Source organism: Bombus vosnesenskii, unplaced genomic scaffold (genome assembly GCF_011952255.1).
Source record: "Bombus vosnesenskii isolate JDL3184/JDL3185 unplaced genomic scaffold, Bvos_JDL3184-5_v1.1 scf7180000013452, whole genome shotgun sequence".
Taxonomy (NCBI): Eukaryota; Metazoa; Arthropoda; class Insecta; order Hymenoptera; family Apidae; genus Bombus; species Bombus vosnesenskii.
The window spans coordinates 142,093-160,845 of NW_022883062.1; the positions used below are offsets into that span (position 1 = coordinate 142,093).

An 18,753-nucleotide genomic window follows, 5' to 3' on the forward strand; every position below is an offset into this window, starting at 1 on the left:
ATCCGATGGTTCCGTGCGCTAGACACACCCATCACTAGCTTTCCTACGACACAGCATCGTCACTGTACCTTACTTCTCTACGACATCAGGAGGGTCAAGTCAACTACTGAGTCTAAATCTAACGCTTAACGTTTAAGTCTAAGCACAACGCTAGAGGAGCGTAATTCACGTAAACTATCTAAGTCGGCTCTCGGTATTGTCGAACATCCATCTCCTCTACTATGTACGCTATAGTGCTACGTCCACTAATACACTAAATTCATTCAATTATAAGAGCCCTGCTTTAGAGTGCATATCTTCGTGCACTAAGTTGTTATCTATTTATATCTACTCAACAGTGTACTCTAAGTGTTGGAAATATATAACTTATAATTCTGTGAATCACAGTGTTATACAAACTGAATCACCCCTATTATCTCAACGGAAATCAGGGGATCGATCAATTCGTGGTGTCGATTGCTATAATCGTAACGGGAATTTACGACTCCCGTTGACGTCTCTCCTCGCGATTGCATCTCCCCGCGATTGTTCGAATCTACACCAGATGTAGAGTTTTCTTAGAAGTGGTTACCACTTAAACAGTTGCCAATATTGAGTCGCGTCTTTAATAGCAGGGCATTCGAGATAGATTGCTTTCCTCAGTGATTCTGTTTGGTTTCACTTTTCTTGAGAAGTGCGCAACCGGGTGTAACATACCTGTTGAGGTATAGAGAGGATTCGGAAATACAAATAGTTTACTTTATTTCACACACAACAGCTATACATATATATTACACTTTGAAGACCTCGATAACCATGTTGCACGCACGCTTGTTGTCAACCGACTTTTCTAGATCCTTCTAACAGCTAACAACAGTCTTTTGTCTCAACTGAGATCTGAACGCCCTCTAACGCTTACACACACATTCATATGTACAGTGTAAATGTATCATCTACTTAACAATACCGTTATCTTGGTGCTGTCTAAAACGGCTCCTAAACCATCACCACTTGCATCTGTATAAATGAATATTTCTTTGTTTTGCTCATATATTGCTAGGATCGGACTTGAACAGAGATATTTCTTGATTTTCTGAAATGATTTCTCACATTCTTCATTGCAGATGAATTCCACATTTTTCCTTAATAAGTTATGAAGTGGTTCAAGGAGTGTGCAGGCATCTTCAATAAATTTATAATAAAAATTAATTTTCCCCAGTAATTGCCTTGCATTCTTTTTTTTTTTCTTTGGGCGTTCTAAGTCAAGAAATGTTCTTTCGGCTTTTAGCCCCATTTTTCTGTTTTCCAATTCGCATTCTTCCTTCTTCAGATTTTTTAATCCTTTTTTTTCTGTTTTTCTCTTTCTCTAGCTATCTGCACGATAGGCTAATCGTGTCCACACATAATTTGTTTTTACAATGTTTAATACAAAGAGAATGTCCCGCGAAAGCGCGCGAGAACACACGCCCTGCGAAGTGCACTGGCACCGATTCCTAACTGATAGATTCGAACGAACTTGAAGCGATTCGACGACTAGCCAGATACAATGGAGCGCGGTGTCATCGTTCGACGCTCTCTTGGAGTAGGCCGCGGGACGACCTTGCAATTTCAAAAACTCGTCGTTCTGTCGATCACCCAATGCAATCCATGTCCTGATGACTTCAGCAGTGAGTGTTGGAGAAAGACGCCTTATCAGTGCATCGGTTGGCAAACAGTTAAAAGACGCTTTGCGAGAGATCCAAACATTGTGTTGATGGTGTGCATGAATATGTAGGCTCCAAGTCAGACGACAACGATACGAACTATAATAAGCTACGTTTATGAAGGGAAGCTAAACGCTACGATTAAATTTTACAGATAACTCACGCTTCATGGATATAATCGGAATAAGTTGTGCGACGAGGTAAGAGGTCATATAACTAACCTAATAAACAGTGATAGTTAGTTAAACCATCAGGCCTCAACATTGATGTAAATTTCATGTACCCATCTATGCCATATAATACATTGAATCCATCTTTTTCTTAGATTTTGGTGATATAAAGAGTTCATTACAAAATATGCGAGCCCGAGCGAAGAATTTTGCATCTTTCATTTACCACTGCTACATTTTCTTTATCACTGCTAAGTGCGCTCCTGGTTATGAAAGATTTTTTTCGTTCGGTTTTTTTTCCAGCCTGAATAATTTCTTGTTCGAGATGGTTTTTATATTATTGCGAGATGACTGTTACCGTGTTCCCTCTCTTCTTTGCTTTTCTCTTTACCCTTTCCTTTGCTTGGCAGATAGATTTGATTATTTTGGGGGAAAATATAAATGCTGAAGACTTTGCATCTTTAGACGTCACTGATAGCGTTCCTGCGTCCTTAGATGTGGATAGTAACGTCTCTATGTCTTTTGATAACAGGACTTGCTGCACAATGTTGATCACCTGTTGGTCTATCGGATCCTCTTGTATCTGGCTGCTGATATTTTGTGGTCTCTATTTGTAGTTTTTAAAGGAGCACACAAGTGTTCGGGAAACACATTAAAAGAAAATATTGCAGATTCTTGGGACCCTTGAATGACCGTTTCAATGATAACTGCTTCGAAATAATGTTGCTTTATATAATTCCGTAACTTCGTCATTTGTTACACAGCGTTTAAAGTATTTAGTGGAGATGGTTGCAAATGATGGGCGCACTATGGTGGATAACATAAAGTAATAATATTATTTTCTGAGCCAGATTAATTAATTCTACGATTTTAGTGTATTGGCGATACGTGACCATCAAGCAACGAAAGCACTGGTTCCTCAAGCATGTGACTTGAGAATTTTATGAATCCGCTAAACCAAAGGATAAAAATTACAATATATTTTCAATGATTTATTAGGCACTTGCATAATCCTACTTTCATCAGCGTTGTGAATATTACCAGGTTGAGTTTTGTACTATTTATAAATCGACTGTAACTAATGGAAGAGTTGCCCTGCAACAACGCGTTGAATCCAGTTGCACGACTAATGAACGTCTTCTCAGATGCTTTTAATGCTAATGTTATATGTTTCTAAAGGGAAGCGTACGATCAGTTTTGTCTCCTCTTCCCTCTATTAAAGTTACGCAAAATGTTAATTTTCTCTGCTATTTGAGAAGCTAATTGTTGTAGATCCGTTAAAGTGACGCCAAATAATGTTTCGTCTGAGATTAGTATGTAATTTACTAACACTTTTTCTTGGGTTTCCGATAAAACTGCCCTGTAATCATTGAATTTTTTTCGAGCAGCTGCTGAAGCAGGTGAAGCTTTTTCACTATATCTTCCTAAGAAGACTGAGGCATGGTTTTGGAAAAATTTCAAAATTCGCTGAATGTGATTGATCGCTGGTAGCTTTACCCGAGCGGGAGGTGGCCCTAGAATCGACCCTCCTCCCGCTGTTGGTTCAGTCGCTAGATGACCGTCGGGTTGAGCCTGGTACGCCACTTGAAGCACCGACGGGGCCTGGGGGCTCCGAAACGCCCTGTAATTTCTTTCTCTTTAATGCACTTGTCCATATTTGTATTAAATATGTGATAACTTGAATGGGTCTTAGAGTAAGGACAAGTAATGATGTTTTATTTGGAGTTGAGTCAAGTTTAGTTTAACAAGCAATACTCAATACAAAAAACAGATTACAATATCGTCGTGCGTCTTATTATCATACTCGGCTCTCAACTTCCCGACTCATACTCACCGACTCCTCCACTTACACTCTGCGGCTTCTCCCCTGACTCTCTCTGACTTCTCAACAAACACACTACCGCTTCTCAACTGACTTCTCCACGGACACTGTCGCTTCTAAACTCACATCCTCCCCGTTCTGGCGTCCCTTTGTCTTTTCTTAGGCCCACCGCGCGCGTGTCCCGCAGACGTTCGTTGCCAGGGTCACGTACGCCTTTTCTACAAAACTATACAATTGCAAGACCGACGACACATTGTTGGACCCGGCAGCGCCTCAGCTCATTGTTCATGGTTAACTTGGCGTTTCTTAGGCCCTTTTCCACGATACCACAAATATAGCGCATAGATCAGGGACATAGCCAAAATCGTCGTACCATTATACCATATCCTTTCAAAAAGAGTGCCAATCATAATACATAACAAAGCCAAAACGTCACCATAGATAAGCCATCTATCCATATAGTATTACTATATTAACTAGTTAACCAGCCCTCACATACCCAGAAATTAACAACTTACGCCATATATATAATACGCAGTTATATATGCCGGGTTCACATTACGATTATGGTTAGGGCCGTGAAACGAAGCTTCGTTTGGATTAGACATTGTTGTTATGCAATAGAGAAGACATTGACCAGTGCAAATATGATTATTACAGAATTTGACAAGTAACCGAGCTAATTAAATACTCGAGAAGCTAATGACAATGATCCCAGGTTCAATAACGAATCCGCGGTCAACGGGATAACAGAATGCGCTTTTTTCCAAAGCCCAAATGGTACTCGAATTGCTTGGCTACGGTGGATGTATAACTAAACTAACTTTTTGTTAAAACGTGGAATATCCACCGAGCGTAAAGACGCTAAGTAACTCGCTAATACGACCTCACGAGAGAATCACTTTCCGTCGCGTTGATGCCATAGAGCAAAACTATGATGGGGTGTGTCTACAGACACGAGATCAACGGATTCGTCGAGGATAGCCTTCGTTCAGAAAGTAAGAAAAATTGACGTTGCTGCTAATTGGTCAATTTCCATATCGGTGGTTAGAAAAAGGAGCTAGCCGCCCTCGAGGGAAAGTTGCTAGTGGGAGACGTCGTTCGTTGAAAGAAATAGATCTCCCCTATCTTCCAGTAGTTGAGAAAAAGACGGTTTGTCTGTTTGAAGGACTTTAGGTAACTAGATCTTAGTGTTTATAATGTCCCTCCGGCTAGCTGATCACGTACTGTGGAGACGCGTCGGCATCTGGTAACCATCATACCCGAAGAATAGGATCAGCGTGTGGCGAGCCACGGGACAGAAACCGTTGGAATGTTTACTGTTGCGTGTCGCTACAAATATTTCTTTTAAGAAGAGCTATATAATTGCTTCATACCTGTGTTAGTTGCACCTTCCTGCCGTGACCGTAGCTACGTTCAGCGACCCGTCATATCACTTCGATCCCAAGCCCACTGCCATAAACCTCGGACACCCATGCTCGGATTAGAATATGATCAACTGTTCCTCAGTTTTATTATTTAAGTGTAGCTATAATAAAAAGTCTGGACTAAAGTATCGGGACCTTCCCTAACGTTCCAAAAAAAGGGCCCGATGCCCTTTCATTTCCGACGTATATATTACGAAATGGCCCTAATTAGATTATTGAGGTTCGTGCGATCAAAATGATATTAAATATGGCTACATTTCACCAACAGTCTTTAACTAAATTAAAGAAATACGTAATACGTGACTGAGACACTATCATATATAGTATCTTACTGCAATTTAGCTATTCTATCTCATTCGCACTAACCTTTAATACGCGCATGGTTACGTACCATAGAGCACGACAGAGTGAATAGAAGTCGGGTAATTTGGTTCTATCCTTAAACAGTCACCTCCTCGGATATGTGGCCACGCGCAGATCCGATCGTTGGCTATATATGCGGGCATTACGCTGAGGGAAAAGTAATTCTTAGAGGAATCAAAATTACAGGATGTAGCAAGTTCCTAAGTAGCTGTACGTATATAAGAAATTCGTAAACAATATAGTGCAGTAACTCCCTTGCTTCTGAGCCGTCGTGTTAGTCCTCTTTCCAGTAAGACTTAGTACTTGGTAACGCTGGTAAATGTACAGATAGTTGTCGATCTCTGCGATTTCGGTGATTTTTAAATATGTTGTGAGGGGAGAGAGAGCACGACTCTGAACAACTCTTTTCTTTTTCTAAATACATATAACCGACTAAGCGGTATCGCTTAATTACCGATTAGTTAGATCGCGGCGTATTTCTGATTCCGCAACTTACATGCCAAACGGAAAATACGGCACACGAATTTCATTCGTGTGTAAGCAATCGTGCGCTCCAGCGAAGTGATTCAGAGAAGTGTTACGAATAGTGATAGTGAGGGGAAGTCAAACAATGCAGCAGCAGATACCAACAATCAAGATTGCAATCAAAGGAGAAAAGTATTACATGAACGGGTCGGTAGATTTACCAGGCCTAAAACAACAGCAGCAAAATAACAACAATCAAAACGATATAGCTACAGAAAAAATAGAAGAGCCGTGGAGACAGGAGGAGACAAGGACGAAAACTGGAAGCTAGCAAAGACTAGCAAAAAACGTAAAATAATTCCAAGCACAAGTGCCACAGGAAATCTACACACAGAAAAGCAGCGATGGCTGCAAGAATTACCATTTACAAACTCCTTCGTCTCATTAACGGAAGAAATAGACGACGACCCAACAACCAAAAACACAACTCAATCAACACACATTACAAAACCACCACCAATATTTGTTGAGACCCAGATAATAGACCAGCTTGTTGATCGACTAAACGATATAGTTGGGAAGGAAAATTACACAATAAAAGAAACAAAATTAGAACAAGTAAAAATTCAAACAAACACCCCAGAAAATTAGAGGAAAGTGATAAAAGAATTAAAGGAAAAAAATGCTATATACCACACGTACCAGCTCAAAACGGACAGAAGATACAAATTAGTTATAACAGGATTACGTCCAAAAATTAACACGAAAAAATTAAGTGATGAATTAGTAAAAATTGGCCATCAAACAAGAGCAATAAACAATATGACAAAATCGAAGCAACCATTACCATTATTCTTAATAGAACTTGAACCTAGAACCAATAACAAGGAAATTTATGAAATCAAAAAAATTCTAAATACAATAGTAACAGTGGAACCACCACGCTACAAAAAAGATATACCACAATGCATGCGATGCTAACAATACGGTCACACAAAAACTTATTGTAACAGAAGCCCGGCATGTGTTAAATGTGCAAAAAATCACTTAACAATACACTGCCCATACACAGGAAAAATAGAAGAAGTTAGATGTTACAATTGTAACGGAAACCACCCAGCCAGCTATAAAGGATGTGATATATGATATATGATATGATGTGAATATGAACCAAAAGCTATAAACAGAGCCATAGATCCCCAAGGTAATCGAAGCTATGCGCAAGTAACCCAAGACATTGGACAAGCAATGCTCACAAATAATCAGAATCAAAGCAAGAACATCGAAGAAGTGAGCTAAACACAATACTAAGGCAACAAGTACAACAAACAACAGTCATGTTACATCTACTCACAAACTTGCTAAGTAAAAAATAGAGATGGATATGTTGAAAATAGCAGCCTGGAACTCCAATGGCTTGCAACAGCGAGCCCACGAAACTAAAACATTTTTGTATGAAAATAATATTGATATACTACTTGTCTCAGAAACACATTTCACTCTAAAAGGTTACATGAAAATACCGTATTACACCATCTACGACACCAAACACCCTTCAGGTAAAGCAGTAATAATAAAAAATGACATCAAGCATCACTTACATAGTCAATCAAATCAAGAACACTTACAAGCAACCACTGTCACAATACAAACCAATGACAATTACTTCTAAATATCAGCAGTATATGTGCCTCCGAGACACAAAATGACACTTAAAAAATGGGAAGAGTACTTCCAACCCTTAGGCGACAAATATATAGCAGCAGGAGACTTTAATGCAAAGCACACATTATGGAGTTCGAGAATTAACACACCGAGAGGTAGAACATTAGAAAAATACATTAGAAGCAGCAACCTCAACGTACTATCTACAGGAAAACCAACTTACTGGTCGACAGACCTCGATAAAATACCTGACCTGTTGGATTTTGCAGTAACAAAAGGACTAAACGTAAGCCAATTAAAAATAACAACCAGCCTTGAGCTTAACTCCGACCATACACCAATTATATTAGAATATATAAGCAAACCATTACTTTATAACAAGTCAGAGTCGCTTTGCAATAAAAACTGGCAAAAATCTAAATTAAGCATAATGAATAAACTAAATATATACAAAACAATAATCAAACCAATCTGGACATATGGAGTCCCACTATGGGGGACGGCAGCAATGAGTCACATAAATAAAATAGAAACAGAGCAAGCAAAAATTTTAAGGACAATAGTTAACGCTCCATGGTACGTCAGAAATGAAGACCTACGAAAAGATTTAAAAATTCCAACAGCCAAAGAGGAAATCGATAGATATGCAAAAAAGTATAAAGGAAGACTTGTAACACACCCAAACCATATGGTTGCTGAATCGAATAAAACCATAATAGAAAGAAGACTGAAGAAGAAGCATCCTACAGACCTCACAATAGAAATAAAATATAAACAACTTGGAAGATGGAACCTCGCTAGGGTTAACCATCCACATGTTATATTATTATACCACTAAGCTATAATTTTTTACCAAATGTCCTACTGGACAAATTGTAAAATTTAAATTAAATAAATAAAAAAAACGAATTTCATTCGGGGCCGAGGTGAAAATAGCGTGACTGAAGGACGACAAGATAACAGAGGCACGTTAGAGCACGCCGTTGATATTATACCCGTGTTGTATGTGACGTTCTCAGGGAACGTGCATGGAATGGGCCGGCACCCATACTCCGGATCTCCTCCGTTGAAATTCAATTCTCGTTAACTTACCGTGCCGCAATTGAAACGCAATACAACCGTCGACCTGATAAATATGGCTAGTGTCACGTCCCGCGCTGCGCACGCGCCGTAACGTAGGCTAAAACTACCAATAGCGCGAGTGAGCGTTCCAATTTGAAATTTAAATGAATTTTAACAATTTGTATATAAACCAAATTCGAACCTCACAACCCCCACGGAATAACCCGTCACATGACAATCCCTTCACGGTAGACCTAAATATAAATAAGCGTAGCGGCATAGAAGAAGCGGTAATAATTCCTTAGTTTTAGAGTAGTTAATTCCTCAGTTTTGGGTGATTAGTTTTCTCAGTTCTTGGTGATTAACTCCTTGGTTCTTGGCGATCAGTTCCCATTTCCTGGCAAGTAATTTCTTGTTCATAGCGACTAATTCTTAATTCCTCTAGCTCTTAATTTCTCAATTCCTTTGTTTTTTAATTCTTCAGTTCCTTAGTTTTCAGCTCTTAATTCCTTTAGCTCTTAGTTTTGCTCTCAGCTTTTAGGTTCTTTAGTCCTTTAGTTCTTTAGCTTTTAGTTCTTTGTTTTATTAGTTTCCAATTCTTGTTAGTCTTGTTAATCGACGTGTTTGTATTTGTCAATTTGTAAACTATCGGAAATCTATCGAAATTAAAATCTTGTAATTAATAAGAGCGAAACGTATTGCGAACGATTGTAACTCCGAGCATTCGAAATTTCAACGACTATTCTGTCAATATCCAATTAGAATACGAATAAACATTTTTTTTGTGAAGAATATTTGTCTAATAATATAGCAGGATTAAGCGAACATTTATTTTCACCAATTTTAATCCCCTCCCGTGCCAGTACTCCTGCGCATAGCAGGTTAGCCGAAACGTGGAGTTTAATTTCAAATCGCATTAAATAACAGACAATACTACAATTTAATCTAAATTCAAAAATTAACGGCAACGCAACCAAAACGAGCCAGACAAAACGTAACACTAGCCTCTCTCTCACCCTAATTTTGATCGGACACCTCTGGATTTTATCAAAATTTCCTTTACCTTTTCCTTTAGGATATGTATTGGGCAAAGGTCCATTTTTCTTTAAAGTGCTTTCTATTTTGCCATTAAAATCTATAATGTAGTAAAATGTTTTCTCTACTTTTCGTTCGTGTTTCACTTTAGGTGATCTTCGGCAACATTGAACAACTTTGCATAAGTTACCACACCGATGAAACTTTACTCGAGATTATAACTGGTGGGGTTCTCTTTGGAATTCCTCTAATTCGATGTACTTTTCTTTTCTTCTTTTCCACTCGAACGATCCATCTTAACATACTTCAGATTAAATTCGATAGAAGCTTCGGTTTAAATTTCTAAATCCTGGTTATTGACAGAATCTGTAAAATTGTATTTTTTCTGACACAAAGACGCTTCATGTTTCCATAGAGAGGATTTGTTTTAGCGCAGTCACTGTTGATCGATCATCGCGGTGAAAACACGATGGAACAGCATAACCCGACAAATACGTCGTTATTTTCTCGTTGATGGTTCAACAAAAACGCAGCTTCAATCTTCTAATTAACGTTGCTTGTACAAAACGTCTCGAATCAAAGTGCTGTATTCAAGTTCACCCTATTTCGAGTCCCGAGTATACAAAGACATAATTTTAACTTCATGTCGCGTCTTTTAATTAACGCGAGTCATACACAACGTTCCGAATGCGAGAGTGTTGGTTCGTACAGCAACAAAGGTTGTACGACTGTCGTAGTTTACACAGGGAAAGAGTTTACATTATTTTCTGGAAAATGTAATTTATTAAAGAATACCTACACTTTTAGAAACAGTACACATCGTACTACTAAAATCTACAAATTTCCCGAGCAATCTATTAAGTTTACAAGCTTTCTAAGTTTTAGAAAATACAAACGTTAGCTCTTATAACTGCTCAACTGTTCGTTTCGTTGTACGGCAGAACCGGTGAAATCTCGTAGAAATAGTTCATTTTCCCGCTGTGAAACAACCAATTTATTCGATTACACGCTGCAACTATTCTGTGATATAAACGTCAATTCTTATGTCTTTATAGAAATTCTAATACGACAATTTTCATTCGCGCTTTCATAGCGATACATATCGTTCTTTGTCTCATGTTCCTCCCGATTATCGTATTGTACGACCGGCACTGTGATGGAAATTGAAATATTTATTTACTTAATATTTAACGTAAAATTAAAATTGCACATTACAAAACACTATCGTTCCCGTACAATAATCATTCGACGTCATTAATCGATAGCTGGGTAAGTAAATACATCATCTCATAATGAAAATTGTAATTACGATCCATATTTAAATTAGTCATCTGTCAAATATGAAACATATCATATAATCATTCCACGTGTGATAAACGAAATGAATTTTTTTAAATCTCAATATCAAATTCAATAATAGGTTTATCCATTTTTTAACGGATGTTGTAATTATTATATCGAGCGGACGTTTAAACGAATAATCATAGCGAATAAACATTGCAATAGAAGAAAAATGACCAATATCAGATCAATTAAGAAAAGAAATTGCAACATTTACTTACCCTGGCTTCATTTATTTTCTAACTTCTTCAAACATTTACGCTGACCAAAAACAATTTATAAAATATGAAGATCCGCAAACGCGCACGTCGAACGAAAAACTCGCTTTAACAAAAACTTTTACAATAATGAAATGGGGTAGTGATCAACGTACTTGATAAAATACACACGTACGCACGCATGCACACGCTCGCGCGCACACACACACAGAAACATATACGTATATGAAAGCACATAAATATAACGCGTTCAAAGAAAAGCAGACAAATTTATTACTCGATTTATCATAATTTTCATTAAGCTGCTTCAATCGGCACTTAGTAAACGATACGATATCGCGATTAGATCTCTTTATCTCTTATGTGAAGAAAATGATGTATATTAAATAAAGTTAGAGACAGAATGGAATATCTAGTTCGCTCGTTTTCTGGCTGGTCGTCTAGCCTAGAATGCTTGACATATTCTGCTTCAACAAACTGAGATCATCGCAAACAATGAACAGGAAGCGCCTAAGGCTGACACCCAAACTTCACTCAATGCTCGATGTTTGAGCCGAGCGCAGTTCGTACTAGGTCAGAAGCGTCGATTTGTCTTGTATAGTATATTTCAACAAATATCGATACATTTCATGCGTGTCATGGAAAATGCGAATACATGACTTAAAGAACACTTCGAAATCATTTGCTTCGTGTGTGTGTGTGTACTTGGCGTGTTTATTGTACGTCTCAATCTAGCCCGATTCTTCAGTATAATAGCGTGAAAATTGATTTTGAAACGACCTATAAATCAAAGAATTAAATATTCTCTATGCTTTTATTTTATGATTATCTTAATTTATCCAAAGAATCATGAACACATGCGAAAAGTCTGATCCAATATATCGCGGTCGCGCGCCTCGCGGGCGAATCGTGCGAATGAACGTGTAGCTTATTTGCGTGGAGATGTGATTCGTAGCTGAAGCCTTCGTTACAAGTATCGCATTTGTAAGGGTACAATTTCCATGATTCGTCCGAATAATGCTCCAACTTGTACATTCCTTGAAACGATTTACCACATATTGCGCATAAAAAATCATTGCCCTTGTAATAATACGTGTCATGCTCGACTAAACGTTCGTAGGATTCGAATAACAAATGGCATATATTACAGATTGGTTTATCTTCCACAGCGCAATCGGAATTCAACACCAGCCTAGTATCTTGCCCAATATGCAAATGTCGTTCGTGAATTTGAAGACTCTGTTTCTTAACAAATCCTTGATCGCAGAACTTACAAAAGAATTTGTAGTTCACCGAACACGAAGGCGCATGAGTAGCAAGCATGTGAAACTGTAAAAATCTTTTAATGGAAAACATCGTGTTACAAACGTTACACTTTTCTGTGGCTGTTTGGCGATAGGTGCGTTCGTGTATGCACAAATTTTTAAGTGTTCAGAATTGTGTTCCACAAGTAGTGCAAGGAATCGTGTCAGCTTTCAAAGGCAAGTTACATGTCGAGCTTGTTTCACGAAAACCTTCAAATTCCTCTTTCACATTTTTCGATACTGCTTGCTTGAAAGCGTCTTCGTTTTCCTTTTCCTTTTAGTTTTCGTCTTCGTCTTCGCCTGACACAAAACTGGTAGGCTCCAAGAATTTGTCGCATTTCTCCAAACGGACCACGCATTCTTTATACTTAACTTCAGGTGCAGATCTTCTACTTTGGTCAAATATATAGGGGAACTTGTTTGTTTTAAAAGATTGTCTTGATCTTCCAAAGGTCTCAAACTGCAATAAATCGTAAAAATCATATAAAGAAGGTCTTTTCACTGACCTAAGGTTGTAAGGCGTATTGCGCGAGGTATTAGAGCTTCCAGGTTCAGCTTTTATTTCGTTCCTTAATAAAGATATCATTGTTTTTAAATTCACATGAGTTTGAACAAATGGTCGTTTCCTAACAGGAGATTCGATTCGCTCAACAGAAGTAGACATCTGAATAACTTCTGCAGCAGTTGATGTCTTGTTACTAAATGTGTCGAACGTTGAAGTTGGAATAATAGTCGCAGTAACAGGAATATTCTCCGTATCGATAACTTTTTCCGGGCTAACCCATTTGTCATTCGGTTTGTCTTTGTACGTCGATATGAAGTCTGTAAGGACGGTCTGCTTCATCCTTTTCGACTGTGTACAATGCGAGTCGTTTAACCATTTCGGGTGCGTAGACTTGATATTGCTGTTCGAACCCTTGATGGATGTACTGTTTAAACTATTAGATGGTATCAAAGATATATTTTTTGAGCTATCTACGTTTTTTGGGCAGGGACTGTGTGAAGTATTTGATTCTGCCATGGCTATACCATCCGAATGATTCGACTTTCCTAACGATTCAGCAGATGTTTTCGTGATTTTGCTTTCACCAGAAAATATTGCGTTCCCATGCGCATGGAATAAATGAGATTGGATATGTCTTTTAAAGGAAAACCTTCGGCTACAAAAATTACATCTATATCCAGACAATTGTTTCGTACGACATTGCTTCTTTAAATGACGTATCAAGGAAAAATGCATAGTGAAAATCGCAGTGCAATTATTACACTTAAATACATTACAGGTATATAATTTGTTATGCTGATCAAATAAATGTTTAGTTCGAAAAGTTAACAAACAAACGTTGCAACTTCTTCTGTTGTTTGAAGGTACTTTATGTTTACTTTTTCGTTTATCAGGATCCGATTTCTTATTTTCTAGATACGTACTTTCTTGAGGAAACGCGAATTCTTCATCTTCAGAATAAACGTCATCCGAAGATTCACCTTTAAACGTCGCTGTTTCATTTTCGTTCCCTGTATTCGTATCAACTGGCGACAAATCATCGCAGATCTCCGGATCGATTGGCTCTTCTTTTATTCTTATTGCATAGTCAGAAGGCTGAAAAAAATATACAAACCTAACGTAACATTCTAAAAAACGAAAAATCTATGAAACAGTCCTAGCCTAGTAATTGAAGCCAATCGTGTCATAAATATCATGGGTTGGATAGAAAACTATGTATAGAGCTACAAAACTAGATAGTAGAAAGAACGCTTTATGACGCCATGTTTATGAGTTTGCCAGGTTCTACCATTAAAAGCATGAAAAACATAACTGCACAAATCCAGAATACTACATACATAAGAAGAGAGGTGTAAATTTTGTGTAAATTTACAGCTTCATTAGAATTGCTACGAAACTTTTCCTCAACTCCTAACATTTATCATAGGACATGGCCGATCGATATTTTCAAACTATTGTGTAGTGAAGTGGATTATATTCAACTTTCAATTATATTCAAATGGAAGAAAAATCAGATTCGCATACGATATTTTTAACATGGTTGTTTAACGTTATTTCATGAATGCATTCTTCCAAGTAACAAATTGGTACAAAGCAACGAGCGGTTCTTCTATATGTTTAACAAATTGTATATTATAAATGAGAAATGAAATATACGACAGAGCAACAAACACCATGCAAAACTCTAAAAATTCAATATCATTTGAAAATATAAAAAAACAACTCAAAAAGTTTACAAAAATCACCATGAATTGTTTAAAGTAGCAATATTTGTATCCAATTCGATGGAAAATATTGTAGAATCAATCGCGATCAGTAACCGGTGTGAGAAACAGTCAATGGTAGTAACTGGTCAAAAAGAAGGAAAACGTGACTGTCAACGGTGCTTACATACGCTGATACACTGATACGATGAACGCATCAACGTTTTTTGATCTTTTATGGTGTATATTGGCTTGCATCGATGCAGAAAGTAATATTATTTCCTTAATTGGTAGGCAAAGCCATTGGGTATATATTAAGTATATATTGATATACTGATGTCATTTCACGAGACTTTGGAGTCGATGCGTAGCGTCATTACGATACGTTTCAGCTATACAGGCTGCTCAACGAATTTTCTACGCTAGACTATACTAGAACTACTGTCCCGATGCTGTTCGGGCAGTAAGGGACATATGCAAAATTCCTCCCTTTCACTATGTTGCCAATTTGTATAAGAATATATATACACGCGGGTAAACGCACACGCGTATCTGCGCCTCGTTATAACTGTGTGCGGAAAAATTTTGTATATAAACTCACAGCAGCAATATTTTTCATAACGCATATAGCTTTAAATCTGGGCATAAGGTTACACGAGCGTTAAAACGGGCATATGTTTCACAGTCATTTCGTACGTACGTAGAAGTCACGGCATACGAGCGTCGTCTGTTTTGCAGAGCTGGCGGAACAATTACTCACGCCCTATCAGTGTGCTGACACGCAGATGGTCGAAGCGCTAAATTTCTAGTTCTCAAAAATACCGATTGTTCTTGACTGTGGCGTAAACCATGCTTGACGGAACGTTCGCGACATTATGTTGTAAAACTCCAATAATATTTCTTTTAATCTGAATCGAGATCGAAGTGCGTTGAAAACTGTAAATAATTTGATTTATACAAATGATTTTTGCAATAACAAATGATTTATAATAAATAAATCTGAAAATCCTTGCACAAAATAGAAAAGTTTTCATTCCGATACAACGATTCGCTATAGAATAATCGCTGGACATACATAAAAAATACGTACTCATCGAACTGATAACGAATAACCAGCGATACGTTCGTGTGACCTGCTCTATTTAAAGTTATACGTTACAAAACGCCTCAGCTGAATTCAATGCCCGTATTTATATAAATACATCAGTGAACAGGTAGCGCACGTTCCCAGTGATGAACGTTCCTGGTACATCTGTGAGTATTAATCCATTATACGGCAATATATTTTTTACAACATACCTTGTTTCAACGCTCGTATGCTTCGACGCATTAATATGATGAAAATCTAATCTTTCTTACTAATCCACTTGGTATCGTACGAATAAATAGATAACATTTCACGATACAACAGCGATTTACATTAATATTACATAAAACATATTTATATATGTATAAATATCAATTTTATATTCTACAAGCCGAGGAAAATTAATAACAAATAATAATAACACAAATGGCAAACATAATCAGTGTACTAAATATTAACATATTAATGAAAATCATTTGTAATTCAATATTTCCATTTTTATAAAATAAAATATGTAAATGAAATTTAATTGTAAAATGATCACATTCGCATAAACTCATTACTCTACAACGGAGCAATTAAATATTATATTAATAACAATAATAAACACGGTTGCATCGATGCTAGACATTCTGCATTACTTTCGTATTTTTAATCCATGTATTATTATTGAGCCATAATATATGAAGTATAGACGCAAGAGATTATAGCGCGTTGGCCAAAGTAGTCTTATAATTGACAGATACATTATACAAAATTTTATGTACCATCGTGGAAATTCCTTTTAATTCAACAATTAAATTTCATTTCTATTACAAATCATAAGTTTGCGTCACAACGGCCAAAGAAGCAAATCTTACATTGTCATATTGAAATAGTTAAAGAGAGTGGTACATAAACATTAGCTTAATATGTTATATTAACCAAGATTTGTAGAAACAAAATACATTATTCAATACGGTCAAAGTTCACTTATCGAATGAGGTTTCAAAAGGTACTTACGTCCATTTTGTTGTCCAATTTTATATCCATGGAGATTGCATAAACGGGCCGCACGTAAACTAACACTCGAGCCATTTGCTTTACGAAATTATTATTATTATTAGACAAACTGCTTGCCTGTGCACAAGGAAAATCTATGATTAGTGAGCAGTAGACTTTAATAATATCCTCAAAGAACAATTCGCGTTTTCCTTAAAATATGCCATAACTGCACGATAACAGTAGCAATTTGTAAATGAATATAGAAATTGTATGAGATACAGTTATCAAATACATTTAACAAAACTGTAATTATTTGATAAAAAGTCGTGAAATCAATGAAAAGCAGAAGACAATGGAAGATATTTCAGGTTAACGTGTCATACATGATCTTAAAAGTTGTTTACACTCTCTTATTATTCACTTATTATTCACTTGCATCCAGAACATGTTTTCCTTTGTTAATAGTTCGCGTCAAGATAGAATGTAAATTTTTTTATACACATATAAACATGCAAAGAGAGAGAAAATACCGTTCGAACTAGGACACCACCATGAGCAGCACTGTGGGCATTAAAATGGCATCCTCCACTAGTAGCAAACATGACGCTCAGTTCAGAGAGGTTCACACGTGGCTGCAGCGCATGCGTCTTACTGAGTAGATTTTCTGACTAACTTCACGTTATGTTCAATACAATTTTTTTGTTCACGTTTCTGTATAAACTCACGTTATATATGTATGTATATCTGTGCATCTAAAAAGCAACACCAACACACGTCAATGAATATCTGATTATTCCTGCATCATAAGTACTGCAAGCTTCGTATTCGTATACACAGGTTTGTAAACTCCAGTAGAGGGGGTAATGCTCTTAATATTCGGAAATGTGCTTTACAAATCGGCCGTTAGTCGCAGCGCTGGCATCGATTTGTTAACACCTTCGTTTGCAAAATTATGAAAAGCAGTTTAGTTTATATTCTTCACCTTTAGTGATAATTTTCATCAATATACTTAAAGTAGACATGCAGTATTTCACGTGATACAAAAGAATGTTGTTTAAATGAATGTAGTTTTACATAATGCTATAGAGTTTAGTTATAGACACGATCGTGCTGCAGACACAAGAAGCGCTGCGCGGCGAAGTCTAACAAATCGATTCAAGTCCCTTACTCGAGAAATGCTTTCTGGCCCGTACATGGCAAATATATGCATACATACACAGGCGCGCGCGCACGCACACACACACACGCACGCACGTACGCACGCACGCACACACACACACACATCTTCTTACTGTTGACTCTGTCAAAGGCTCATGAGATACCATTGGTTGTTAAAATATTTGTCAAAATATCTGTTTTATACTCTAGCGATAAGAATAAGAATCCTATTGCTCAAGAAATTAAAATGTGGTTAAAGAAATGATTATTTGAACCCTATCGACAATTAACTTTTGCAGTCGGTAACTTACCGACAAGATATTTATGTGTCAGGTTATCGATAGAATTTAGAGCGCGTAACAATTTTTCATTTGAATTAGCCATCGTTTTGAACAACAGAGATTATATTTACAGGTACAAAAAAAATGACTTTAACAGAGTTTAACAAACATAAGAGGTGTTGAGACACGCAAGATGCAATTGACAATGTTCTTGGGTTCGATAACGAATCCATGGTCAACGGGATAACTCTTTACTAGGCGTAGAATACATTTTAAGCACAAAAAACGATTGCTGGGACGCTCAGTATAAACTGCTTGAAGTGTAACTTTCCAAGGCGATCGCACGAATAATAGACTGATGAAAATTTTCCTCGCTTTACAATCGCGTTCGTTTGTTAAATACTCGTTAGAAGCATCGAGAAAGTTCCAATCGCCGTTGCTAGGCAGTTTGTGCCTGGAGTTTTATTATTAATACAACGTG

At 37.2% G+C, this 18,753-nt stretch overlaps 1 protein-coding gene across 1 annotated transcript; it reads right to left on the reverse strand.

Moving 5' to 3' along the window:
- Window positions 1-12,831: 12,831 nt before the first annotated feature.
- Window positions 12,832-17,390, reverse strand: LOC117238346. The gene is made up of 3 exons (XM_033503202.1): window positions 17,217-17,390; window positions 16,852-16,968; window positions 12,832-14,154 (listed from the first exon to the last, which is right to left on the reverse strand). Exons 2-3 carry the CDS (start codon window positions 16,924-16,926, stop codon window positions 12,832-12,834), a joined length of 1,398 nt encoding a protein of 465 aa, XP_033359093.1. The 5' UTR covers window positions 16,927-16,968; window positions 17,217-17,390.
- Between the last annotated feature and the right edge of the window lie 1,363 nt (window positions 17,391-18,753).